The 27,943-nt window shown below is 38.5% G+C and overlaps 1 protein-coding gene across 8 annotated transcripts in view; it reads left to right on the top strand.

Annotated features, from left to right (window-relative positions):
* LOC110834412 (focal adhesion protein tensin) overlaps window positions 1–27,943 on the top strand; it is a 394,970-nt gene that overhangs the window by 116,928 nt on the left and 250,099 nt on the right. For 5 of the 8 annotated variants that reach the window (XM_087352425.1, XM_087352433.1, XM_087352427.1 and 2 more), the window contains exon 1: window positions 23,441–23,569. The exons of 2 other annotated variants lie outside the window; for them this stretch is intronic. In XM_087352425.1, coding sequence (XP_087208551.1) covers window positions 23,456–23,569 — 114 coding nt within the window. In that variant the 5' untranslated portion in view covers window positions 23,441–23,455. Of the gene's footprint in view, window positions 1–2,938; window positions 2,960–23,440; window positions 23,570–27,943 lie in introns of those variants that run through there. One more of the 8 variants, XM_087352424.1, reaches the window with a different exon arrangement.

Here is a 27,943-nt window from a genome sequence, read left to right as displayed (position 1 = left end):
TGGCTAACCATCTGTATATTACTCCAACTCTGTAGACCATAAACACAGCAACGGCTGTAACATATTCAAAAGCAAAGTAGCCTATCTTCCAGCTGACAACTTATATCTCTTAAACTTCCACCCAAAACTTTTCTAAATAATGCCATGTAGGGTTACGTTAATATATACCTATTTCAGGTAATAAACAATTTACATTTCCATTATGAAGAATTTGACATTAACGGATGTTCATAGTGTTCAATTCCTGGCGGACGCATCTTATGTTCTTCACGTAATTTTGGATATTGAAGTTCGGATACCATGGAGGCTACACGCTTATTTTAAACCTTTCATTGTCGGAAAAGCATCATCGTTTAAAAATGACTGCATGAAAATTACGGCACAAAAGGAGTAAAATTTTGTATCGTATTTGGAAAACGTTTTCTAATGCATGTCCAGGGACCGTCGTTGCCTGTTCTAGATGCCAGATGTCAAGTCTTGAATCATGGATCGTATTGAAAACACTGTCCGTGATTCTCATTGCTGCTTGTATTAGTCGTGAGAGTCTTCTCACGATATATGTTCTTTGTTTCACGTGAGTTACTGATTCACTGGTATCTGTCATAGATTGCAATCTTTGAAGACAACCGGAGAATGAAAACTATTCAAGTCATACCGGTCCCATAAAATGTGATACAAAGCATAGCGAGGTATAATTTTGAAAATGTGCATAAGTCTGTCAGAACAATAGCATTTAAAATGAATTATTTCAAGGCACATTCTTTAAATATTTTAAGTTCGTGTGTAAATACTACTTGGCAGTTTTCAAGAGTTAGATATACACGAAAACAGAGACCTCTATATTAGGATAACAGTTTTGTAGTTTTCCTCAGTCTCTTCAGGCAAATGACGAGAGTAATTTGAAATATTTCACTGCCGCCTCTTTCAAAATCGTCACCAAACTTTGTTCATGATGACGTTTCCACCTAATTTGACCTTATGAATTAATACAGTTGAAACAACATATTTAATTAACTTAAAAATATTGATTAATTGCTATTATGCTAAAAGTCCCAGAGGAAAGGTGACAAAAGGGTTGAGCGTTGACTGACAGCAGAGTGAAACTGGAACAGTGGGCCTTTTAGCGTTCAGCTCCCCTCCAGTAAACATTTTTGTTAGTCGGTTCCTGTAATTCGAAGCCTGCAAACAGTTACAAACAATCCCTTTCACTGTGTTTGTTCCCGGGCCAAGGAAATGAATTTACGCTGCAGCGTGATTATGTAGACCTTAAGGGATTCTGTTACATTTTCAAATCGAAGTATTCAGTGAATGTTGACAAGCAGGGCGGTCGTCCAAGGCACCTGGGTGAAACTATTATCATAATTTCTTCTTTTATCTAAGAGAAATAAACGGAAATACTAATTTTGCGGTCTTATTTTTATGTCATCTGGGTATTCCATACATAATGATCTTAAAGTTTGTTGCAAACAGTGATGTATTCGCATTCAGAACCGAACAAGACAGCCATCTATGTTTAATTTGCAGTTCGTTGACTACGTGACAAGTAATCCCATCAGTGCTGTCGAAATTTTACCATTTGCATCCATGTCCTGGTGCTTAGAATTTACTTTTAGGTAATTAGGCGTAGATAAATCATTACAAATACCTCTCGTTTCATAAAAGCATGTAAGATTGTGTACAGAGTCTTCGTAACACAGGCATATCGCCACTTGCACTTGCTTTCAGATTACGAAAGCTCACGATAAAGCTTGTTGATATTACATGTTCTGCATATGAGAAAAGCCTGGGGAGGGGAAGGGTTTTGTGACGTAGATCTGGTGCCACGACGTAACCATGGCGACGCTTAAGAACTGTGCAAAGCGCCTCTGAAGGAGACAAGAGAGACCCACAAACGATGTTCTTTTTGTCCTGCGATTTATTGCATTAAAGGAGGTTTCCTTGCCGATGAGGTCACAGTAAGAAATGTATCCAGCTGCACCATACTCGGATGCTATTTTGACCCCATATCTTAATATGTCAACATCAGATCCATTCAAGTTTGTTCGTTGAGTAGGAGTAAAGACATTTATTCCTATTGGCGGAGTCTGTAAGTTAAGCAGTCACATTTTTTTCCTGGCAATTTTTCATAGTCGCCCATCTTCAACGACATTATTTATGTCGCATGGACTTACGCACGTTCAGAAGAGAAGTTGTGAAAAAAGTCTTCTAGCTAGGCCTTCCAGCCTCATCCGTTTACTTTTGTAATGTGAATTATGCTAGAGAATTATCAGGTACGCATTTTTGTTCTTTTCATATCAACTGATTATTCTGTTTTTCAGTAATGTAACGAATATTCAACTGTTTCTTTAATTTTAAAACTACTAAGCAACGGCTGGTTTCGGAAACTTTAAGCCAGATATCTCAATTTTAGGTCTGCGAATAGTGACATGGTTTATGTTTCATGCATGTTTGTGATCTCGTATTTCGTCACTACCATGTAGATATGACGAATGGACCTCCGTAGTAGCAGCCGCTGATTTGGAAGTTGTTTATTCAAGATTGATGTTTATTTAAATTAGAAATACAGCCTGTACAAGCTGTCATTAGGGGAGGAGCCCCCGATGCACTCAGTGCTGTTTGATAACCAATCATACTAACGATATATCATGGTTTTAATGCTCTTGTTTTGATATCTATACCAGCACGCACAAACACCACATAATGCGTCGGCACTTCAGTCTGTAAACAATTTGTTATTTAAACTCAGACGTATTTCATCAATCACTGATTATAAAATTGTGCAAGTTGAATCGCGGGTTGGCTTTACGTTATCAGGTGAAATAATAGCAAAATGTAATCTATAAAAATAAGAATTAGTTGGTGCAGTCAATACTTTCCTTGTGCTGAGCTGCCACGACAGGAAGACTTGAGGATGGAGCACGCGTAGATCACTCATGTTTGGACTCGGCACAAAATGGTGGTTAGTAGTCATCCTCTGGTACAAATTATAGTACCATTTGGACGATAAGCTCTCTGGAAGTGGTGGCAAAGAAAAAAATCATCCTTACCAGGAATCTAATCCAGGTCTTCCAGCCCATTTTACTGATGAGATCTCTCGGTTCTTTGTGCCAATTTCTGCAACCAGTTTGTTTTTAAATTTGGCTGAAACTTGCTGAAAGGAAAGAATGTTTTAAGTTTTGAACATTTATCCCCCCCCCCCCCCCCCCAGTAGAACTGTGAGAGTTCTGGTATTTATTTTGATTTGTTGCATTCTTCAAGAAGAATAAATATCACATATATTAGACTAAGATTGTGGTGTGATACTGGATAAGAATACTTAAGAAATTTTCAAAATATAGATAATAAAGAACATGGCCAAACATTTGTCTTGTCCCTAAATAGACGGCTCTAAGGAAACTGGTGTAAATGTTTCTCCATTTTATTTTTGTAAGCAATTGAGTTATTGAAATGCGAGAATCTCCTGGGAAATTCTTTTTTCATAGTTCTCTTTTATTTGTTTTATATTGTTCTGTTGTCGGGATACTGAAGTATTGCTTGCCTCCCGTGGGTAAGAATCTTTTTGTTCAGAATCTGCAGTGGAGGAATGATCTATGAAGAAATACGATCTAGCTAGACACGAGAAAATGAAAGTGCTCTGTTCATTTGAATTTTCTTACAGCGTTAGGTGTCAAATCAGACGGCACATGGCAGTTTATTATTGTATTATTGCTTACATAAAGATTTGAGAAGAAATATAGTCTAAGAGATAATTTTTTGTGATGATTCCCACGCCATATTTTATTAATCCATCATTGGTTTGATTTGATTTTACATCCTACTGCAAAGTTTAACATGCTTTGTCAAGTTAGAGGAATACTTGTGTTTCTTATTCAAAATTTGAAGAATTTTGCCTCATTTACTCCGACATTAATTATTTATTTTAGGTTCTTTGTGGTGTCACATCCCATTCTGAACATTAGCCTGCTCTATTTTAATAAGGATTGGGCTATGTATCTGTAGAGATCATGGGGCTTATTTCGTAATTTATATTCAAGTGTTCGAGTTGTTATCCATGAAAATTTATGGTTTGCCTTGAAGTTTGGTGTAAGTGTAGAACATGAAGTTGGCTGTTTTCTGAGATGTTGCGACGTGTAATCTAGTAGATAGTGACCAACGTTTCAGAGCTACTTACTGCCTCCATAATCAGCGATGGTGAGGACAGTACCCCTGAAACGTCGGTCAGTATCTACCAGACTATACAGCGCAACATCCCAGAAGATAGTCACATTCGATACTCGTTACCATGAGAACTTGAAATATCACCGAGCGTAGAATAGTTTTGTAAGTAGTAACTGGTTCAACGATTTGTAACTCGTAGATTTTGCCCCTTACCATCGGCTGTGGGAACCAACCAGCGTCCAATACAATAAGTTCGGAAGCTCTTATCCCTAAGGTAAATCGGCCGGAGAGTGAAGGTAACAACTCAACTTCCATTTCCACTAGGGCCTACGTCTTTAGTGTACTGTCTGATCGTACATTACTTGCACGAAGCAGGAATGCTAACCACTACACCGAGTTATTCGATCATTATGGGGCATTAACGTAATGACTATTGACAGGGAAATAACTGAAGTAAGCAGGGAAATTCTACCGTGTTTCTTATTTGTCAGTCACAGATCCCACATTGCTCTAGAAATGAACCCGGGCCTTCAAGAAGTGATTTTCACTTCTAACCGCCCTTACTGTGGCTCGGCTTTCTGTTTGGATGGTAGAGCAAGTCAAATCGAATCGTATAGAAATATTTTTCCTTGCTTATTTAAGTTTCTGCTTCTATAAATCAGCTCAGCTGACGGAAGCGATTGAATAAAAACTGGTTTATAGGAATATCGTACGAGATTCCAACATACAAATGAAGAGAATGAGGGTGAGAAACGGCAACCAGACTTGAAACGCGTGTCTCGATGTACAGCTGCAGCAAAAACTTAGTTAATCATGCATTTGAATTTGCTATAAGGCATATATGTAGGGCTTCTAATACAAATGTGCCACTTAATATAACAATGACAATGATTTGAACTGAAATTGTTTACAGCAGTAATTAGCTTGAGTTATAACGATTATGGTCAATATACCAGCTACAGTTTACATGATCTGGTAATTTGTATAAGTAGCCATTAAGATGTTTTTGTGTACGAGTTGGATAATTGGCGCGTGTTGCATCATGCGATTACGTAATTTAGAAGTTGTGTGCTATTTAGTTTGGATTTAGTTTGTTTTGTGGTTGTATTAAGGATTTTATTACACGCAATGTTTTATGTTTCAAGAAACGAGGAGAATTTTTTTAGCAAGTTATTTGGTGGTGAGACCCCTTTTAGGAAAATAAAATTGTAAGCTAACTAGTAGTGAGTGGAGAAAATTTCATACCGAGGCACTAAGTAATCTCTGCTCTTAAACCGACTATATTGCGATGACCAAATCAAGAAAGCTAAAATGGGCTGTGCATGCAGAGCGGATGGGCGAGATGAGAAATGCTTATAAAATTTTAATTGGGAGGCCTAGACGGGAGAGAGAATTCGGTAGACATTGGAGTAGATTTGGAAGACAAGATTATAATTGAACGATTATTAAATTCTCAAGAAGGGCTCTGCTCCGTGGTGTTAGGCTGGTGTCAGGGCTTTGGTCTTCCGGTACAGCTCCAACCAAAATACTAAAGTTCCGAATACAAGGTTCCAGAGTCTACAAATCAAAAGAAAAGAAAACACGAATTTAGGAACAGGAAGGCATATCCGTGTTTTACTTAATTATCTGTAGGAATCTGCGCCTCTAAACAGTCAGCAAAGCATTAAGTCGCGGCCGGGGCGGAAAATTTTTCACCATCTAAGCAACTATCAGGTTCACAAGAGTTTCGTAGAGTTGGTTTCTTGTGTCCGTGTTCTGTGATTGCGTTAACACGTTTTGATTCTTATGACTGCTTTACTAAATCCTGGGTTGCCGTTAGAGTTACTCAGTACAATACGGATTGTGCGTAAGTTTATGGCGTAAGTTATTATGTATATGTGTTGTATCAGTCTAGCAAACTAAAATTCAGGATGATTTAATAGAATATCATTGCATTATTCATTAGCATAAACAGAAATGCGGTCTCAGTCTGGAGCTGTGAGTGACACACGCGCTGTTCGTCCTGCGTCGTACGTCTTCAGCTGCCTTTTTACATTCCGATCTCCCGCCACAAGTCTGAATATGGAACGTCTCGAGACGTTTTATCCTAGTTGAATTAACAATTTCACGGACGTCTGTATCTGGGTGGTCGCCATTTTGATCACATTGACAGGTAAATGTCGACAGTGGCGCTGGTTCTGCTATTCTGTTGCCAACAGTTTCAAGTTACACGTTACCTAACTGAATTGTGTAGGATGTTTCTTAAAAGGAACTGTTAAGCCCATTAACTTTTTCCTAGGACCTCGACATTTCATTTTCGAGATCAAAAAATCAGTTATTAGATCCTAGCCTAAATCAGTTTCATTTGTATCTTAAATCATTGTTTTGATCTCTTTCTTTGAGGTTTCAGGACACTTACGTATGTACTTCTCATTTCAAGTGTTCGCCATTCTTCATTTAATCAGTCAAATAGTATTCAGTTACTTACACCAAAGGGCAGTTAAAATTTAAGGACACAGTGAAGACGTGAAGTAATTTATCATATGTCCAGGAAGTATGTGATCAGCTGTAGAGCAGACCCACAAACTGTCAAACGGATGAACGGATGGGAAGACCTACAAAATAACTGAATTGGATGTTTTTATTTTTTAACACCGAAAGGGTGTTTCGTGGTGTTCATGAATGGTTATCCTTTGTGGTACAGTTAGCTTGTATGAGGTGAATGTTACAAGATATATTGGGCATGATGGCTCACGAAGACGGCTAGACAGTCATAAATTAGTACCACAAAACAAACTATTCATGGTCTTCACTGAACTGAAGGTGAATAAATTATGATTATAAATAAATCAAAATACGAACAACATAGCATTGACAGACAAATCGTTGGTACCGAATTTTTACATAAATTCCAGATCATAGAATCTACATGATGAATATTTCAGAAAGGTTTAAGTAAGTGTTAAGTCGCATAAGAACCCACATTAATTAAGCTTGTATAGATAGGTCACAGTGAATCATGTATTCATAATTGATATCATTACCAAATGTTATCTTTCGTGTCTTTATCTGAGCCATGCTGGTGACTTTACCATAGCCAAAAAATTTCCTTCATCGTACAGCACTCGACTTTGTAAAAACTGCTTTTTTATAATTATATAAAAAGAAAATGTTATGTGTTAACGGACAAATAAAGGATTCCGCATTAATTACTACGACAACAGAATGTTTACGTACAATGTAAAGTAGTTGGATAGTTCTGGGTTTTGGTGAGGTATCGGTTACGTAGGCGGCTGGATGTACCCCAGAGCGGACCCAGCGGATAGAACACCACTGACGTATTACGTTCATTCGTTAGCTGGTAATCTTAATTTTACGTTCCATCATTTAAACGTTCATAACAGATAAAAATTTTGTGGCTTTAAAACATACTGTAGTAAATAATGATGACGTTTCGTTTTATATACTTAACTCATACCCATAGGTTTCTTGCAATTGCCTTTTATCAAAGAACGGGAAGTCGCCCATTTTGACTTGTTCTGTACGGATAAACGAATATAGGAAACCACAACATAAGTCGAAACAAACAAAGCATCATTCTTTATATTAGTTTCTGCGATATGATCGGAACAATAAATCTTGACAATGCTTCGTAATTGCTACTTTGTATTCGGTTCATGCAGGATGCTTTGTCCATGTAAGGCAAGTCACAGCTAGCGATCTGCAGGGTTCGATTACCTGGACCTAGCAACTGATACTTGTTTCAGTGATATTTTTATTGCAAATAACACACGTCCTCCTAGAGTTCCCTCACCTTAACTAACACTTTTATTTCGGTTTCCGGACACTTATCTGACATTGTGGTAATACAACCCGAATGATCAACGTTGCAAAAACCGAACCCTGTCCCCTATCTTCTTCACAGCATGTTACTTAACATCAATGGTGATGTAATTGGCTGCTATTACTATTTTGTAGGATGACTGGCTTAAAGGAATTGTAAAATTGCAACTGAGCACCGTGCAACTTGAAGTTTGTACTGAACCGATGACGAGCTCTGTGAGAAGCCGATAGTCACTCCAGTGATAAAAAATTCTGTACTTTTAGTACAGGTTGAAGGTTCATTAGGTTTAGTGTTCACAAGAGTCGGTCATTTCATTCTGTCCTCAGCCAGATGAGTCCAGTACACATTCTCATAATTACTTCCATAATCAATAAAATCTTCTCGGGCAATCAGCCGCGTTAACTGGTTACCGTAGTAAACCGACGTTTCGGGAACGAACTGTGTTAACAGAGGCGACTTCCGAGGATCCAGTCACATCAGAACCATGAAGATTGGGACAGAATTTGTTCCCGAAACGTCGGTTTAATACGGTAACCAGTTAACGCGGCTGATTGCCCGAGAAGATTTTATTGATTGTACTCGCCGCGAAAGTCTCAAATCCTATACTTCCATAATATTTGACTCAACTCAACAAAAATTAAATTCTGACAACTTTTACTGCAGATACCAAATTTTATCGGAATTTTTATGAGATTATGAAATATAATGCGCTGTCTGACGGAGAGATGGACATATTTTCTACCCATAATCCGTTAACTCTTTACACTTTGGGAAAGTATATACAAATAAATAAGGCTGAATTGTAATAATACCATTCCACGCAAAACCGTGTCATATAATTTACGTACATACCTTTTTAAATGTCTTTATAAAAATCTAATTAAAAATGTGTTAATTTCTGTTAAAAGGTAAAGTGGCAAGCTCGTCTTAACGAACGCACTATTGTTTGCGGAATTGCTTCCTCGTTTGTTCATAAATGTTTTGTCTCGTAGGAATACAGAAGCCTGAATTAAGTCAAATTTCCTTCGTTGCAATTACTGCTTCTTTGTTTCACACTTTTCCTCACACAAAGGACTGTACAAGAGCATAGCTTTGTCCTATCTGCTCTTACGTCACAGGGAAGAAAGCATTTGTAAAATTGGCGCAACTGTAGTGACATCTATTTCTGTCCTGTTTCACTGCAATACGAAAGCGTCAATTGTTTTCGCTATTTTCGTCCGTCTCCTCGTCTGCACTGAACAATCATTTTGGAAGACGGATTTATTTCTACACATTTTAGAAGTTTTTTCGTTTAACGCCAAGGAATACGCCCCGTGGTACAAGACCTTGGGCAGTAGTAATCGACTCGGTTGATAGAGAAAATCCAAATTTTTATGGTAATCAGTAGTTCAATACCGTATTCACTAAAAGCTGCTATCGGAACCTCTCCTGATCAAGTTCAGTCCCCTTCAACTTTACGAACTGTTTTTATAAGATCAGTTTTAATATTATCTTGACATCTGCGTCTGGGTCGTTTAATTGTTCATTTGGTGGACTTGACATCCAGTATAGTCTATCAAGAACCCTGCCACCTATCCACTTCGGAAAGTCTGTAAGATAATTACCCCTACAAAATTTGAGTAGGTATTTTCGAGTTTGCTTGAAAAAAACACGTGTTGATTTGTTGGTGGTGATTTATTAAAACCTAAACGGGTTTGCTTAGATTGTGGAAGGCTGGTCAGTGTAGATAATGAAACAATGTTCTCGTCGCGCTGTGTTACGCGTACCTCTTGTTCGCGTTGTTTGCTGGGCTGTGTGAGTGACAGACTTCGGGACACATTTACGTAAATCACCCGAGTGAATGGAAAATAATTGCGGCCACACTTTTTGTTATTATGTCGTTAACAGGACACAGTAAACATAATTGGGAAAAATAATGTTTTCGTACGTACACAATCGTTCGTCACTGTTGAAGCAATGCGGGATCGTTCTGGATTTGTATTTCGGACGTTCATGATTCGAATCTAGACTGAGTATGTTAACTATAGGCGAGTGAGGGAATAGGACTTCCAAATAGGATATTATTCACTCTTCTATTCTTTGAATACATGTCATTATTCTCCCTACCTCACTCGACGTAATATAAAATTTTTATTCAAAATAGCGTCGTTAAATAAACATAGTATCAGCTCTTGAAGCATATTTCTATAAGCGTATTCAAATTCCTCAATGACTATTTAAACCTGTCCGTCTGTCTGCCTGCGTGTGTAAGCAATAAACAACTCGAGATGTGTTGAAGGGATTCATAATTAAATTTCGTATTCGTGAGTTTTATTAAAATATGACGATTTACTTAAGTTGTGGCTAAAATCTGAGAATAATAGCGTAACCACGTAATTTTCCACGCACTGAAATGACTGTGTACGAAATTTCGGTAACATGGTTAACATGGTTGAAATTCCAAAGATCAAATTGTGGGGATTGCGTCAGACTTGCGCTGTGCGCAGCCGACAAGTCGCAACTTGTTAAAGTTGAAGACAGATGTCGATTCTCATTATTTTCTTATGATGAGTTTAATATCGGTGGTCGCGCTGTCTAGATCGCTCGAGAACTGGAATCACTACTTCATGGAAGTGTCCGCGTTTTTCCTGTCTGCTTTATGGTAGTCGGTCACACTTCCGCCGCGTGTCTAGACAGCGGTTTCCACCACACTTTATGGCAGTCTGCAGCCCTACTGTCGGGTCGTCGTTAAAAGAACTAAAACATATAGCCAATTCAGTACAGGTGGCTCTCGTTATACGCGGGGGTTAGGTTCTTGAGAATCATATCGAAAGCGTATAAAACAGAAAACGTGCAACATGCTAGTTTATATTATGAGTGATTCACAAAGAGAGACCTTAATTTGTGGTGTACCCGGAATTAAAATGGTGTGGCGAGTCAGTGAAACTGCGCGCGCAACTCGGTGGGTCTACGCTGCAGCTTCTGCCGTGGCGACGATAGGATACTGATTCCCTCATGACACTGAAATAAAACCGCGGATATGCGAAATCGCGAACGACAGAATTGAATCCTGTATAATTTCTTCTTTCTTCTCTCTTTGTGTCTTTGTCTCCTTTTCCTCAGTAAACCTTTTTTACCATCTCTTTTTCCTGTTTTCCTTATTCTTCTTTTACATTTTATGCCCCCAAGTTGTGTAACATCACTCAAGAGAATGATGTTCAATTCAGGAACACGAGAAAGACTGTCATGACGACCTGGAAGGTACAATACCTGTACTTGGCCGTAGAATCTGAAGAAACCTCCACTCAGGGTATCGAGTGTCTCGACCGTGGTTCAAACCAGAGTCCTCCCATATAAGGAAGCAGCGCTGGTAACCAATATACCGCAGCATTAATGCAGTCCAGTCTCTTTACTACATTGTTCTTAATTAAAGCTATCCTTCCAAGGGAAGCCCATATGTGTAATTAAGCGTCGTGTAAAAGCCATTAGGCGTGGACCAGTTGGAACACCTCATCGCGTCCACTGCGCTGAGAGCTACAACAGCTAATAAGCTGATGCACTCCGTTCCCTGATTGAAATCGTAACAGAAACACGTGCCCCAGTAGTGGCATACCTACTCGTTAGCCCCTTCCGTGCTCGGCTCGTTATTTTGACGACATTTCAGTTTCCCACGGCGACGAGTGTGAAGATGGCTGTCTTCTGGGATGTCACGCCGTGTATTCTGGTAATTATTTACCGACATTTTCAGTAATTGTCTTTTTCATTACATCGAAACTTTGTTAGGCGTTGTCAGTTTTCTGACGTGTAGTTAGTACACACGACGTTTCGGGAATTTTTCCTCATGACTGTCTTCAGGTGATTGGTTAACGTATTTAAATAGATTTGTGATAATAGTCGCTGAGCCGGTCAAAATTCTCAGCTTTCTATGAAATATGATCGTTGATGAACATGTTCACAAAATCCCGTCACATTTGTGTTTATAATTCTACTCACATGTTTCTTTATTTTAATATTATCTTCCCATCGGCGTTCAGTAAAATCTGTTATGTTTCTCCACTGAAATTCTGTACTTATTTTCCATTTCACGCCCATTTCATATTCCTCGTTTCGATTATCAGGAGAATGTTTGGTGAAGGGAACAAATTATGAAGCTCCTTATTAATTAAGTAATTTTCCTGACCTCCTGCTCTTACACCCTTTTATTAATTTTTCTTTTACCTTTCTACTAAGCTGATAGGTTTGTTTCCAGACCCACCTGTCTTTAAAACTTTGAAGTTTAATTTAATACAAACATTAAAGACGAGCTGAGATTTTGATATGTGATAATTGTGTTATTATCTCTGCATCCATCCTTCCCACACTTTACTAGTTCGGACAAATTACAACCCTTGGATACTAAACAGGATTTAAAATATACAACAATTAAAACGCTGTTATTTATCTAATTTTCTTGGCGTTTCAGTTCGGATGGCACTGCAGAATCTTGATGGACAGTTATTGAGCATTGTTAACTGTTTTGACTATCGCGAATAACGTTGTTTAACATTAAAATTGTGTGTGCAGTACCATTATAATACAGTAAGTTTTTCGGCAAATGATGCGAGCCTCGAATTTCTATCTTCTGATACTTGATAAGGCGTACAAATTTTTCGTAACACTTACGTTTTCACTTATATTTTGTGCACGATTAAAGCCTACTCATTGTTGGGTTATGATCGTGCTTTGATAAAACGAGATAATGACTTCCTGGTTTTGTCAAGGGTTTAGAATATATGGACACGCTACCAGTCAGTACCCACCATTTTGTATTTGCCAGATACTGGGTTCAACCTCAAAGTTTTACCTTATTGTTAAGTCTTCAATTCTTAAATCGCATTTAAAATAGCAGTTCCGCTGTGTTTATGGCCTGTGTACGTCCCAAATTGCTTTTATTTATTCATTGTCTGGATAGCCTTAAATTCGGTGAAGTCGATTTTACACACATTAGCCAACTATTGTGTAGTGATTAATAGCCTACAACGTTGAGAAATATGTTATTTATCTCTCTCATATCTTAGTATTTTCGTCGCCAAGAAATCAAAGTTCTGTTGTGTACAAATTTCTGAAACATGCTGTAGTTCGTTCCTTTGAGGTTGTTTAAATGTCATGAGGAGTGTGTTCAGAAATATTATCGAATGGATAAATAGAAAGCGCCAGTAGTCTGAATCCTACCTGAAGCTTGGTTCTTGTTTGTGTTCAACAAACGAAAGCAATAACTTATGGAAATTAAGGAACGCCTAATGGCATGGCCGGAATGATGAATGGACTTAAGTTGTTAATGGCATTCAAAGACTTCTTCCTTATCGTGGCAGAATCGATATTACTGAGTGGCAGTTCTCTCTGCTGAATGAAGTTTCTTGAATAGAAGGAAGTATATTAAAGTGTTCTCTTCTCAACTAATGATCAAATACCTGCTGTTCAAAGGTGTGCCAGGTTGTTAGTTAAATATCTAGAGATGCTGTACTGTAATATTTTCTCAAGTGGGGCTTTACAGAAATTGAGGAACATGCTAGTGGAACTGTTTCGACAATGTTGATTACTGTTACAGAAATAATTTTATTTTGCCATTGCTAATAGTTTGAGTAATATTTCAGAAGAGGCTGGCATTGACACTAGTTGACGATAAGGGTCATCTCTATCTGACGTGACACACCTTACTTCTAGCTGACATCGAAGACAGCATTGTAAACGTCGAAAAATTATATTGAGTCAATTCCGTATAGTCTTGAATAAGTATACCGACGTTTCAGAGACGCTTGTTGCCTCTATCAGTAGGGTGAACATCCTGATAATGGAGGCAGCAAGAACCTCAGAAACGTACGTAAAATTCTACCAGCCTACACGACGCTACAACACATAAAACAGCCTTATTCATACTGTCGTGAGAACCTGAAATCTCACCAAATAAGCCCATTAATTTGTTGTCACTGTTCGTGAAACTGGATTAATAAGTAACACGTATCGTATCGGAATTAACTTCGGTTGTGATGTATCAGCACGTTACGTTTGAAATGTATTTTAGACAGTGAGGAGTGGACAACATAATATTATATATGTATAGTCGATAACGGAAAAAGAAATATTTTGTGGAATGACAACTTTTGATCACAGAGATGCGAACGCGTCGTAAAAGTATGAATTTCTTTAACGTTCTAATGAAATGTATTCTGTGGTTCTAAAACACAAACTAGCATTTATATCGAAGTGCCATTATTTTTTTCAGAACAAATTCTCAGTTCTTGTCGTTGCACGACATCGCTGTACCATTTTTTACACTTTAAAGCATAGTGGTTAAATACATATACCACCTACTTCTCAATTCAGTACGACATTGTAACTCTCCGTTTTGCCCACAGAGTGAATTTCTGGGTTTTGTATGCTTCTCGGGACAAAGATTATTTCCCTAAACGTCATTAACCAATCGGTCTTCGTAAAGTAGATGCGTTGTGTTTTCTTCAAAGTAAAAACTGAATGTTTAAATATTATTTGAATTAAGTTCGTATTACAAACGGTCAAAAGAATGCCACATCGAAGTAACTCCAGAGGGTAACAAACTTTAAGTTCGTGAAATAATTCTATGTCCTTTATGGAATCCTGGTCCAGTACCGCCATATTCCTTTAAGGAATATTTTAATATTATCCCCACGTATGCGCCTAGTATGTCCAAATGTGATACTCAGTGTAACATTTTACAAATTTCAAATGAAATTTGTAGACATGTTAAGCCTTTGCAGTCCAGTGTTAACTATTGTGTCCCACGTGCTGCAACAATCAACAACTCTTCTTTTTGTAATTATTTCATATGATTCTCGGTAAAGAGAGATCATTTCCGTAAACAGAATTAACCATTTGATGTTCAAACGGTAAAGTGTTGTGTTTTCTTTGCGGTATGGACTGAATTCTTAAATATTATTAGGCGAAATTCAACTTCAAAGGGTTATCGTGTTATATCATTTTGTAATTACACGTCAGTATTTTCTACAATGAGTTGTTTTTTAAAGAATTACAAGTTTAATTTTACCTTGTAAGTTGGTGTTATATGAGACCGACATGGATTACCATTAAATTATATAACACGTACTTCAGTGTTAATGACATCCAGATATCTTGAATATTATCTTGGCTGCAGCATTCCAAATGTCAGGCACAAGATTTCCGAACATGGGTGCATTCTGTACAAGGAATAGGACTATATAAGAAATCTGATTACAGCTGGGTCAGGATAATTGCTCACAGCCGCCCAATCTGGGCCAGTTTTTGTGAAAACGTTTAATTGAACAGCCTGACGTTGAACGGTGGATAAACAATCAGTCGGCTGTTCAGCCAGTAGCAATGGCATGTGGTCCATCCAAAAATAATCTACTTTTCTTATCGCTCGGAGCCAAATCAAGACGGAATTTAACTGCTGTCAGATCTTTGCAGCAGAAATACCGTGATATCATCCGGAGTAAACATTTATCTCAATTTTATTTCATACAGAACAGCCAACATAAACACACTAATGTTTAAGCCTTAAGCTATGCCACATATACGTTGAATTATACAAGCTGCATGGAGAATTAAAGTGACACAAATACATTTCTTTGATCACAAATAACTTGAAGAGAACTTCGGTTTCGTGTCAAATGTTGAAAATTATATATCATTTCAACAAATATCACAGTTGCCGTCTTTAGGGCGAACATGTCATGGTGCAGTGGTCTGCCCTATATGTTACTTTAAGAAAAACATCCAACCATCACATATTTTCTTCATTTGTTGCCGAATCATTAGATAATTTTCAACACTCGACGCGGTTCATCCCCGAAAACAAAATCCCAGCCTTGAAAACCGTTTTGACAAGAACAAGGGTCAAATGCGAGAAGCAGCAATTTCATTGGTTGCTCTCACAAACTTCTCTTCGGCCTACTAACGGATCCTTTCCCCAGTGGCTTACAGTTCCAAGGGAGATATCGATTTTACCTTCTGTTATCCTCTCCTTGTGTTTAGACCGTTATAGTCTGTACAGCCAATTATATTATCCCTTAAATTAAATAACTGTGGCTCTTCATCTCTTATGCTAAGCGACGTACATAGACTGAGGATGTTAAGGATAGGGTAATGAAGGGAATATTTTAACCTGATAAGCATATAGTAACAAGAGGCCGGAGGAACTCTTATAATGTGAGGATTCATAATGTGCCCTCTTCAGTAGATATTCTCAGGGCTGTCAAGTCATGGAGTTTGGGATTGGCCGGTAGTGTAGCACGCATGAGATAGATCGGAATATCTTACACAGTTTTAGGTGGTAAAGGAGGGCTTATGGTATTGTGAGCATCTGAGATGCCTGGGCATAAATTGGAGGATAATATAAAAATTGATCTTGAAGAAATATGGGTGGTTAATTATTAACTGGAATCATCTGGCTAAGAACAGGCTCCAGGGGCATGCTTTTCTGAACAATGTAAATGAACTTTCGGTTTACACAGCTGTTTTTATAACTACTATTAGCTACTGTTCGAGCTAGACAGCTCTATATTATACGAGGTTAGTTATAAATACTTATTTACAACATAAGTCTCAGATTGCGACAGTGAACCTGTGTATTTCAGTAAAATCGAAGGCGAATATTGAATGCAAGCATAAGAATACACATTCCTGAATGTAAGCCGAAATGTGTTCCTTTGGAATTAGCAACGTTGTAGAGAAGGCAAAGTGGGACAGGGTTCAAAGAGATTGGCAAATTCTGGAGTTGGGAACTTTGCTAAGGTTCTCCACAAAGTTTGAATTACATGCGCTCGGATACGAGGATGGGACCTCTACCACACAACGCCTGTGGTATCAAGGGTTCTCATTAGCACGGTGAACGGAATAACAGTGCCGTATTAAGGCTTCTGTTGCTGTTGGAACACATTAAACGTAATGTAATGTAACGTAACATGCCGTGACGTGACATCCTAATTTTCAGACTTTCGTATCAGCGCAAATTGTAACGTGGTGTTTTACAATATTTACAACGAATTTTATAATCATATTATTTGTCTTATTTATAAATAAATACAAAAAAGTATCTACATTATTTCTGTCCTTAACAAAGAATAACTTCTTCAGAGAAGTAAATTTAAAATTACATATTTAATTCGTATATTATTACCAAGCATGAAATTTACAAACTGGCATCCGAATATGATGAAGTCACAAAATACTTTATACCATTTTAATATTATCCTCACATTGTTACATCTGCAAGTAATGTTGTTTATTCATACATGGATTGATAATACTAGAATACGTATGAGATAAATGGGGTATAAATATATTGTATTAAATTTCCTCAGGGGCGCAAGTTCTGGTTATGGTTTTAGTGAACTGGGTGGAGGCCTGTCGGATTGTAGAAGTATAAAAAAATCTGTTTGACCAATTGAATGATTGTTAGCTGTTCCAGGAAATCCATGCACCAAGGACTGGAGTTGGTTAGTTGGTTGAATGTTTGTCGCTTTGACTTGATGTGTCAGTAATTAGGCGAGCCACAATTAGCAAGTTTTGGCTGTCGTCCTTTGTATCGCCAGACCCGGACAGTGGAGATGTGTTTTACGGTAAGCAGTCTTGTGCACGTGTTGAAACTTGTTAATTGCACGTGTCGGAGGAAGGGGAGGGGGGGACAATAATCGATCTTGAAACAAGATCTCACGCTGTGTCTATTACGTTCCACAACAGCCCCATCGATATCCCCCATCGATTCACGCCCTAGATCGATTAGTTACCCTGAAACTATTAACTGGCACCGTCAGAGCCTTTTTATTGGTCTCAGTTCAAGGACAATCATTAACTTATGTGAAGAATGTGTAATGCCATTCGTTGGAAGTAATTAAGCATCGTCTTCATGAGATAATGGCCTTCAGTTTTTAAATGTAAAACAGCCTTCAGAGCTTTTGGGTGTTTTGAGGAAGTGTCAAAATTTTGCAACTAACGTTTCGTGACATTTGTGTGTCTGTTCAAAAGTTGTGTAATGTCTGAACTAATTGATGTCTATGGACATTCTTACCAATGCACCTGTCGATCTGCATAGTAAAGTAAAGCGTCCCGCTACTGTCCACAGACCAGGATAAAAGCCCTGCGGGGGGAAGTCGTTTCTGGTGCGGTGCGGGGGGAATGTTACTTATCAGCTGGACTAGAAGGCTGCTATTGGTGGGAAGTGTGATACGTCAGAGTTTTACGCTACTACACACAGACTGAAAACATCAAGCAGTTAAGAGCAGCGTGTAGTGAGTGCACCTCTAATGTGTTCTGTGGGTGTTGCGATAATATTCTAGATTAAATCACTGTGCCGCTGTGAGGTAATCTTAAAGCTATACTCATTAGAACACATGAAAGCCTGTCGTCTGTTGTTCGTTCAGTGGTTGTGGAACGAATGCTTTTAGGACGGGTCGTCACTCACCGCGAAATCTTTCGCATGCGCGTATATCGAATTAATAGCAGGGGTTTTCTCCTGGTCTGTGGACTGTACATGCCTATGCAGGCACTTGGGGGGGAGCGGACGTATAGCTCCTACTCTTTCTTGACCTCGGCACTAGATGGGGGTGAGTGGTCAGCATCACGCCCCGGCCGTGCTTTACCCCCGGGAAAGGACCCCGGTACCCACTGGATAAGAGGCTGGGTGGGCCCCAGAGCCGGTCTGGACGCAGAGGCTAGAGGAAAAATCCTCTGCCCCCGTCGGGGATCGAACCCCGGCCGCCCAGCCCGTAGCTGTTCACAATCTGCATAGTATCGGGCCTTTCTTTAGCATTGTTCAGTTGATCAAGAGTTCATCTTATTTTATGTGAAGATTCATAACTATCCCTTTACATTCGTGGTGGCGCTTGGAAGGGTAGGTTATGTAGCTCCTGCTCGTTTTAGCTTCGGGGGAAAGACCCCCTGTTTCCACCATGTTCATTTTCGTTTTAATTCCTTAATAAAAGCCTGAGGCCCACTTTATTACAAACTCTAGAAGTCGAAAGGATTCCTGAAATGGTCAAGCCAGATGTGAGTTCTTCAAGATCACCATTTTAAACAAGTATAAAATTGATGATGATGATGATGATGATTATGTTGACAGTCATGATCATGCTGTCAAAGAGATAGACCATTTATCTAACTGGGACGGACACCCCCCCCCCCACACACTTTTGATTGTCTTCACAGAAATGGATCATCAATTGTACAGTAATTGGTTTTTAATTCCTCCTGCGTATATTTAATGAGCTGAAGGAAAGCTAGGCATCATTCGGTCTTCTTAGAACTTCTTATTCTGTTCTGCTATCCGTGTCAATGAAGTATCTTCCCAGTGGTGACTTGAACCGACATCATCTTACAGGTTTCAGGACGGGATCTGTTTGTTCACTTCCGTGTACTCGTTATAGGAGAGCTTAACAAAGTACTTAATTATTTAAGTGGCTGTGATGCAAGAAGAATGCTTCTCAGAAGCTCAGCCACTACTGTCTAGTATAATCCGAGTGGTTTGGCGTAGTAATATTTCTTGAGAAGCAAATATTAATTGTGTTATGACTTTAATTTTGTCTCTCCCTCTTTATAATATATATTATATATATAGACCATTCATAATTATTTGTCTTCAGTTGTTTCTGAATATTTCGTCTTCTTTTGTATTATTTATTCCTGCCTTCCTTTTACAGCTCTTTCATAATTCCTTCCTCTCGTCTTTCTTTTACAATAATTACATTTATTATTATTATGAATGTGATGATGAAATGGAATGAGTATAGAAATATGCAGTCTTTTTTACTTATTTATTTCTAATATATTAAAATACATATTAATTACTGAGTGTATAGTATCGAATGAAGGGTGATTAGTCAATAACGAAGTGGAATGGATGAATATTTAAGGAGAGACTGAAAAAAACACGAAAAACCCAAGATAGTCTGCGGGTCGAGGTTTGCTAACGGAACCTCCAAAATTCGAAGCAGGAGTGCTAACCACTCGGCCGACAGTCATGGCATATTTCTATGTGGGTTTCTAAACTTGATTAGAGAACACTAGGAAGTTATAATTTGTTTCTAGAGGCGGCAGGGCCGCCCCGACCTGCCCGGCTTAACGTGGGACCGGATCGGTCTCCACCGACGAGCGGCCCATCTACTCGGGCCTTCCTACCGTCAAGGGACTTAAAAACACTAGACAGCGCTGATAGAATTCATGTATTTCCGTGATGTGTTTTATGATTCAAGGATTGATCGTGCTTGATATTCCGAAGCTGTGTTCTAGCTACTCACACGTCCCGCAGTTCTTGCAAGGCAGAGGCGGCCAGAACAGTGGGTTTTTGAATGTCGATGCACTTTTTGACATGAACAGAATGTTTTCAAGTAGCCGGGACCAACCCTTGAGTTTTGCCCAAAATAACTAAATACCGTTTCTGTGTTCATGCCATGACTTGTGGCGATGTAGAGGAGAGAGTGAGAAAATAGAAGGATGTGGGGAAGAAAAGAGAGTGAGATGAGGCAGGCAATTACAATTTATTTCACTGGAAGAGGCAGGGGGGCTCTTAAATCAGTTATTGCATGGAGGGTCTCAAAATATAACTAGACGGTCCTGACAGGCGGTTTCCACCGGGATTCAGATATAAAACACGACATTAGATTAAGAAATTGCGTGTTTACGTACCCTCGGATTTCAAGAGAGATGACATTCGACATATCAGTGGTGCCGTGCATAGTGACCTGTCTCCAGGCCAATTAAAATGTCTAATGGGTCCATTACTACACATTATTAGGACATGCTCGATATAAATTACATATACAGGGACAGTATCTTTTTAAAATGATGCTCTGTACTGCGTGGAAAATTTTAAAAAGCTTCCGTCTCTTGCAAGGTGAGTCCCCGCAGCGTCCATTAGCTCCAGCTAATGCATCGGGCCGCGCGTCCCATCAGTTGGCAGATAAAACTGCGATATGAAACACAGACAATGTGATATACGTAGGTGGTCGGAAACTCTTTCATACAGAATGACTCCGAATTTAGCGCCGAGTGCTTAGCACGTCTACTTCGTATTCGGGAGTCTTGGGTTAAATCTTGGCCCGAAAGCCAGCTGTTATGACGGTGATTTGTTGTAGATTTCCTCAGTCACACCAGACTATTACAGTGCCTTAAACTATTTCACGTTGCGTTAAAATATGTAGCAGTTTGGCGATGGATCGATATCTCGCTCAAGGAGATATCACAAATATCAAAATGATTTATTCTTTGAAAATATAATTATGAACCGAAACAAATCGAAGATACGAATCGTTATCAGCTCAAGGAATTACAAAACAGTTTGCTATTATTATAGGCCTTTTCTCTCGTTCGTCTCAAAATAAAATCCTTACTCTGACGCAGGACTAAAACTTTTTCGTGTTAATTCCATTTCATTATGAATACTCAGAATTAATTCCATGTCCTGTGATTTTGTAAAGGACGTGAGGTTGTCTGAGCTTTTATTTTTCTGTGTTTGCATTTTCCCTAACGTCGTCTTGTATAAATGCCTCAACATCCATATCGTATATAATCCAGCCTGATGACAACCTCACAAATGTTCTGATTCGACCTTGGTTGGTAATACACATTATAACGAGGTTTAAGATGGGTCTTATGGAAATTCAGTTTTTATTTAAACACACTACAACCGTTGTTATGCCTGAGGAGACCTCGGTTTAGAGTTCGGGGCATTATAAACCCCGCATCCATCCCCTTCCCTTCCCATAATGACAGCAGCTTTATATATACGTCACACTAGATTTTCCACCGCGCAAATTTGAAGCCCTGTGTGTGTAAACAACACGCAACTGGAATTGCAGCTTGCCGTTTGTGGTTTATTTAAATACTCTGTATCAGCAACAACGTTAGGACGAAGTGAGAATAGTGTCTTATATGGTTTATCTCTTGGTCTGTTTAAACGACGTTACGTCAGCTGCATAGGTCTGCTCAGTAACCTGTTAAACATACACAGTTGTTCGGAATTTAGCAAATTCTTTCAATTCTTTTACTAATATGAACTGCAACTTCGTCCTCATAAAATTTATGTTAGAGTATAACCGTCGCTGGATATTTTATTTTAATATTATTAGAAATTGTAAATATCTAGCGACAGCAAACTTTTGTTTTTAAAGTGAGCAGCTGGAGTTCTAGAAAGATGTGAATAATTGAATGGGTCACTTTTTGGGCAAAATAGGTGGGGTTTGTTGTTTTGAATATATCACAGAATTAATTACTAAATGCAACACAGGAGATGGAAGACAAAGGTAGCGGTGAAAGAAGATTTTGAGTCGGTACATGCCCTGATCCATGAAGACAAATGGAATAAGATACTGAGATTAAGTGACATTGTGTATTGCACAGGGTTAGGTAGATATATATTTCTGATCAAACTGATACCAACATTTATTTCATCTTTGTCATCTTGAATTTCTCGTTGGTCAGTCCTGATAAAAAAACCCAAAGGTCTTTTTTTAATACTAAGCAACTTGTGTTGTGAACTGATTGGGGTTTTTCGTTTCTGTGACATTGCTTGCAGGAATTTGGCCAAGTTATCCTTTGAGGTTCACTGCATGTTTGCCTGCAAGGTAGATGGAGCTCATTGTTGTAAGGAGAAGGCTACCTGGTCGGTGGCGCTCCATATATGGCAAGATGCCTCTGCTGTACATAATAGAGGTTCGTTGATCCTCGGTGCTATTTAAATAGCCTCCATGTTGCCGGCTTCGAAAATGAAAGTAACTCGACATAAGTCATCACCCTAGCTCGTGAAGACCTAAGTTCGAAAAACGTGTGGTCCAGAATGCAGTGTACGTATCTTAAAGATGTCGCATACATCATTGGCTTCAGTGATCATTTATTGGAGTTGTAAGTTTGTTACTGTGAGGAAAACCATGGCTTCTAGAGACAGGTTTGTTACGTGGTGCAACAAATTGTTTTCCTTTTGACACCTCGGTTGCTGTCTATAATGAAATGTTTCAAAAGTTGTACTCTGAAGTCATTTATCAGAAATGCAGAAAGGGAGTAAGATATGAGAGTACGAAAGAAATTATCCCCCTAGAATTACAATAGGTCTTTTCAATTAGTAATAATTATTGCTGATTACAAGCAGCATGAATCAGATTTTACGATCAGAACGTTGTTATTCGAAAACGTTTGATGTCTTACTGTCAGAGTGTTAGGAATTCGTATGAAATAACATGCACAATTGTTACATAGCTCTGTTTTAATATAAGGGGAATTACATTTGTTTTCCTGTTTCTCATATTTTGCACTTCTTGTCCTACTTAGTTTTTCACTCGCAGTTTGTTTCCTTACGAGTTTGTAAGTTTCGGTCTTAATTTCGTCCTGTCTGAACATTGCCCTCCTTACTTCACTGTGCAGAACACCACTTGATAACTTTTAAATTTATTAATCCACGAAAGTAGAGGAATGCTTAAAATATGGGACTTCTTAATTTGAGTTAACCATGCTATGTGTCACAGGACATTTTACAGATTTACTTTCTTTCTTTTATTTCAGGTAAGGCATTTGTCATTTCGTGACTTCACTTGTTTAGCCTTCCAACATCCTGTTCCATGTTTGTGGGTGAGTAGAAAGTTTGTTCGAAATGCCTCTTTCTTTAAAAAAAAAGTTTGAGACTTAAATTGACTTCTGGTTTCTGCCCCTGCTTTTTTTAATATTGAATTTTAAGCTGTAGGCCTGTCTGATTTCTTTTCCACAGTGAAAGTGTTCTCGTGTATCAGAAACTTCGTTTTTGTATAGTTGATAGATCAAACAACTTAGTCCTGTTGTTTGTAATACTGAACACGGCCTAGCAGTTGGGTCAATTACACTTCTTTTCAGTCTGAGAGTTTGCAACTAACTAGATTTTTCATGAATTAGGAAGGTAATAATTCAATTTACGTTAGCCGAAATGTCTTTGTTACGTACTTGGGTATGGTCCAGGGCGATTCTCGTCTCTTCTCTGCCCAGAGATAATATGAGCCCGCTCAGTGGTTGTCGGAATCTTTACCCCTGAAGAAGTCAGCTGTAGCGTGAATTTGACCACACCACTATCTGTAGTCAATGTTAGGAATTCGTAGGTAGAATCTCCTCCCGTTTCACCTTTGTAACGTAATGATTATTTTAAGAGCAACTTTTAACATTTACCTTTTAAGCATTTTTATTAGACATACTGAAGTCAAACTAAAAAAAAAAAGATATGCCAGGAAAAACGGAATGTTGTTTTCATATCATAACGATATGTTATAGATGTTCTTCACGCTCTAGCGCGAAGGACATCTTATTTGCCCGTTCATGTCAGTATGTCTCTCTGTCGACTTTCCCCTAGGAACTACGCAACCCACATGGCCGGGGTCATTGTTGGATCGCGTTATTGCAAAAGCGTTTGTTACAAAGTTACGTTTTCTTCATTACCGAATGGTTAAACATACATGCAGAAATATTTTGTAGGAATGTATGAATACGTAATTATAAAATACATTATCAGAAGTTGTAAATTTAAATGAATGCAATGTGTTGTAGAATTCTTAATTCTGGGAAAAGTTAATGATGTTTCTGTGCCACATAGACGAATTGGGAAGTAAAGTTATTCTTCTAATCATTCTTGACCTCGATACTGATTGGGGCTGAATTCAGTTTCATTCTGCCGTTTGGGCCCCAGAGCTGGTCTGGGCGTGACTGCAAAGAAAATAGTTCCTCCACCTGTCTGCAGTCGATTTCCTGTTGTCTAACTCAGTGGTATTCAACCTGTTTTGTTCGCGTACCCCCAGATATAATTTCTCTTTAACCTTGTACCCCCAAAGTTGGTGTATAATTCAAGTTATACATAGTATATAATCTACATCTAAAATGAATTAAATAAATTACATTCAGTGTTTATCATAAAAAAATAATTTAAATTTCACGTACCCCATAAGATGTCTTCGCGTACCCCCGGGGTTGAATACCACTGGTCCAACTCACAAGCCAGTCACTGTTATTACTGACGTCTGTTGGGGAAATTCAATGGTTCTGCAAGGTGTTACTGCAAACGTGGACACATATAGGAGTACTGTAAAGGAAATGTATCTCGGAAGGCAAGGAAGGACAAACATCGATGAGACGTTTTCTGTAGTACTCTGATTGGAATTGTACCAAACTTCACGACGCTACCAGAAAACAGTAATCTTCGCGTCGGGAGAAGCGACAATAGGTGGTCAAGCTAACAACTCTCCGTAAGTGTCAGTAACCTCGAATTACCTCGGACATTGATAATTTTGGAGAGATTTTTGCAACGGACAAATTAACCAGGTTATGGGAACCATGTTTCTGGCGTTGAGACAATCCGCTCACCGCTGTCTTGAAACGAACCCGGACCTTCATATTGCATCGTGACACACAATTAACTGTACTGTTACAAAGAAGCATGCCCAGTGTCTTAACGATGTATCAAGTTAAGATAATCCCGTCTCTAACATTCTATGCGGCATCTCTTGAGATGAGAGAGGTGCAGTGTTGCCACCTCTACAAACTCGGAGCCTTTCATTAAAGAAGCCGTCTGACCGTCCATAAATGTTGTCACACGAACAGCACGGTACAGGCTGTGTTGAAAAGTGTAGACTTTGTCGTCTTGTAACATTTTGGAAAGCGCAGTTAGTCGTATGCTTGTTGGATAATGATATTTAGGAGGCTTGGATTCGTATGTGTATGCAGTTAGTTTACCTATATAGTGTACAAGCGTGGTATGACCCGTTAAAGTTAACGGGAATGAACCTCTTTTGTGATTAACAGTAACACAAGTTGTTACAGCGTTATATTTTTAAACAGCATTGAAATCATGAAATTCATAAAATTTCTTTGTAAATTGAATTAAATGTGAAAACGTCTTTGCAGAGATTGAGGCCAGATTTTTGCAAACGCGTCAACATAAAACAGCTTACCTCACTGCCAACAAATAGTGACTCCGCCATACTCCACCATAGGCGCCACTGTATCCTCGTTTGCGTTTGTAGGAATTAGAAGCGTAGAGCTAACTGAAGAACTTGTGTTTTTGTGATGTTTGTTGATGAACGTGCAGCAGTTTACAGTGACTGCAGTATACATTTATTAATACAGAGGTAAAATCCGTTTTCTTCCAGCGATGTTTTTTATTCGGTTTTTGTTATTCCGCGGCTGGTTAGTTTGTTACGAACGTTACTACACTTTTCTCCATATTCGCTGTTTAATGACGTGACAGGCCAAGTCGTGAGGAAGAGGACACCAACTTGTTTTTCTTTCGGTCGCTGCGCCTGCCGAAATGCGGGGGGAATGTTAACCAGTCATAAACTGCAGATACTTTAAAGACTAGTGAATAAGTCTGACAACTTATTTCACATGCCTTAATGTATAATCTTTAATTATGGATAATATGGCTGGCATTATTCTATTTTAATACCGCGTAAATATAAAAATTTTCCATTGTAAATCCAAATGTTTGTAAGTGTTCATAATTTTATTTACGCCTTTATTCATATTATACAATGTAAGACAGGTAGAATGTATCCTTGGAAAACAAATTAATTTTACCATTATAAAATACGTTGGGAACAAGTGGTAACTTTTAATAATTGGATGTCCCAGCATGTGGTATAAAGCAGTGGTATTCAACCTTTCTTGTTCGCGTACCCCCGGATATAATTTATTTTCAACTTTGTACCCCCAAAGTTGTTGGTGTATAATTCAAGTTATACATACGTAGTATATAATCTACATCTAAAATAAATTAAATAAATTGCATTACTGATTATTTCGTGTTTGTCATAATTTTTTTTAATTTCACGTACCCCCGGGGGTACGCGTACCCCAGGTTGAATACCATTGGGCTAGAGGAAAGAAGAAAACCCACAAAGAAAATTATGGTGGTACTGAATTCAAACCAGGTACCTCCATAACAGGACTCTCAAGCGTTACCGCTCGGTTAGGTATACCATTTGTTGAAGAACGCAGTTGCAACATGAGTGTGTAGAGCTGTTAAAATTACCGGCGAGATCAATATGAATGTTGTATTGAAGGCCGTGTAGGGGGCATAATGAAATACGCGTACAAAGGATTTATGACAGTTCAGGTACAATGGCAGCAGTGTTTGAGTTTTAAAATGTCTGCATTGTATGGATGATCTGTCTTTATTAACTCTTCCTTCTGGCGCTACGTTTGCTGAGACGGATGTCTTCGTACTGTTGGGAAGGTTTCGTGTTTTGAATATAACGACGGCTTCTTTTCATATCAGTTAATTTTATTACGGACATGAGACTTCAGGACATCACTCAGAAGGACGAAATTCATTCATGAATCCCTTGAATAGTAGAGAATTCATTCATGTTGACATGGAGTAACGTGGAAGCTCTCACGCTATTCTATACCAAAGCAAATTAGCAGGGATGAACAAAATTTACCGAGGTTTAAATCATTTTTGTCAAAATTCTCAGACTGAAGTGTGAAGCTCTGTATTCTCATCGGAGTATTTTGGAAAAGTACAGTCATACCACGGATTCTGACTCAGACTTCCGTAAGATTTGACATGTCTCTCATATTTGTCATATTTTAGACCCGTTAGGTTAGAAAAGTCATAAAAGGCATTTCGTATATTTGCATGAGGTTATTTTTGGAACTGTAAATAGATGCCAGGATTTTTCTTATATAAACTTTGATGACCAAAAATTGGGAAGTTGTTGCCTTCACATTTCGTATTCTCTTACCAATTCCACACATTTTAATCCAAAAATCTCTAAAACATTGTTTTAAAAGTCCCCAGTTATCACTGTGTATAACGTTTGTCACACAGTCCTTTAATATTTTCCACATTAATTGTACACCCCTTGTCTGAAGGACCATCACATTTCCCCAATCCATCAGTTAAGGTCTCCTGATGCTTTGTGCCCAATTTTTTGTATGCTTCCACGATCGTTACATAACCGTTTGGTAATGCGAGTGAAGAAGACC

Source organism: Zootermopsis nevadensis, unplaced genomic scaffold (assembly GCF_977971745.1).
Source record: "Zootermopsis nevadensis isolate Lab colony 2312 unplaced genomic scaffold, Znev_1.0 Znev_ptg000021l, whole genome shotgun sequence".
NCBI lineage: Eukaryota > Metazoa > Arthropoda > Insecta > Blattodea > Termopsidae > Zootermopsis > Zootermopsis nevadensis.
The sequence above is the reverse complement of the archived record's forward strand: the minus strand, read 5'-3'. Positions and strand labels throughout refer to the sequence as shown.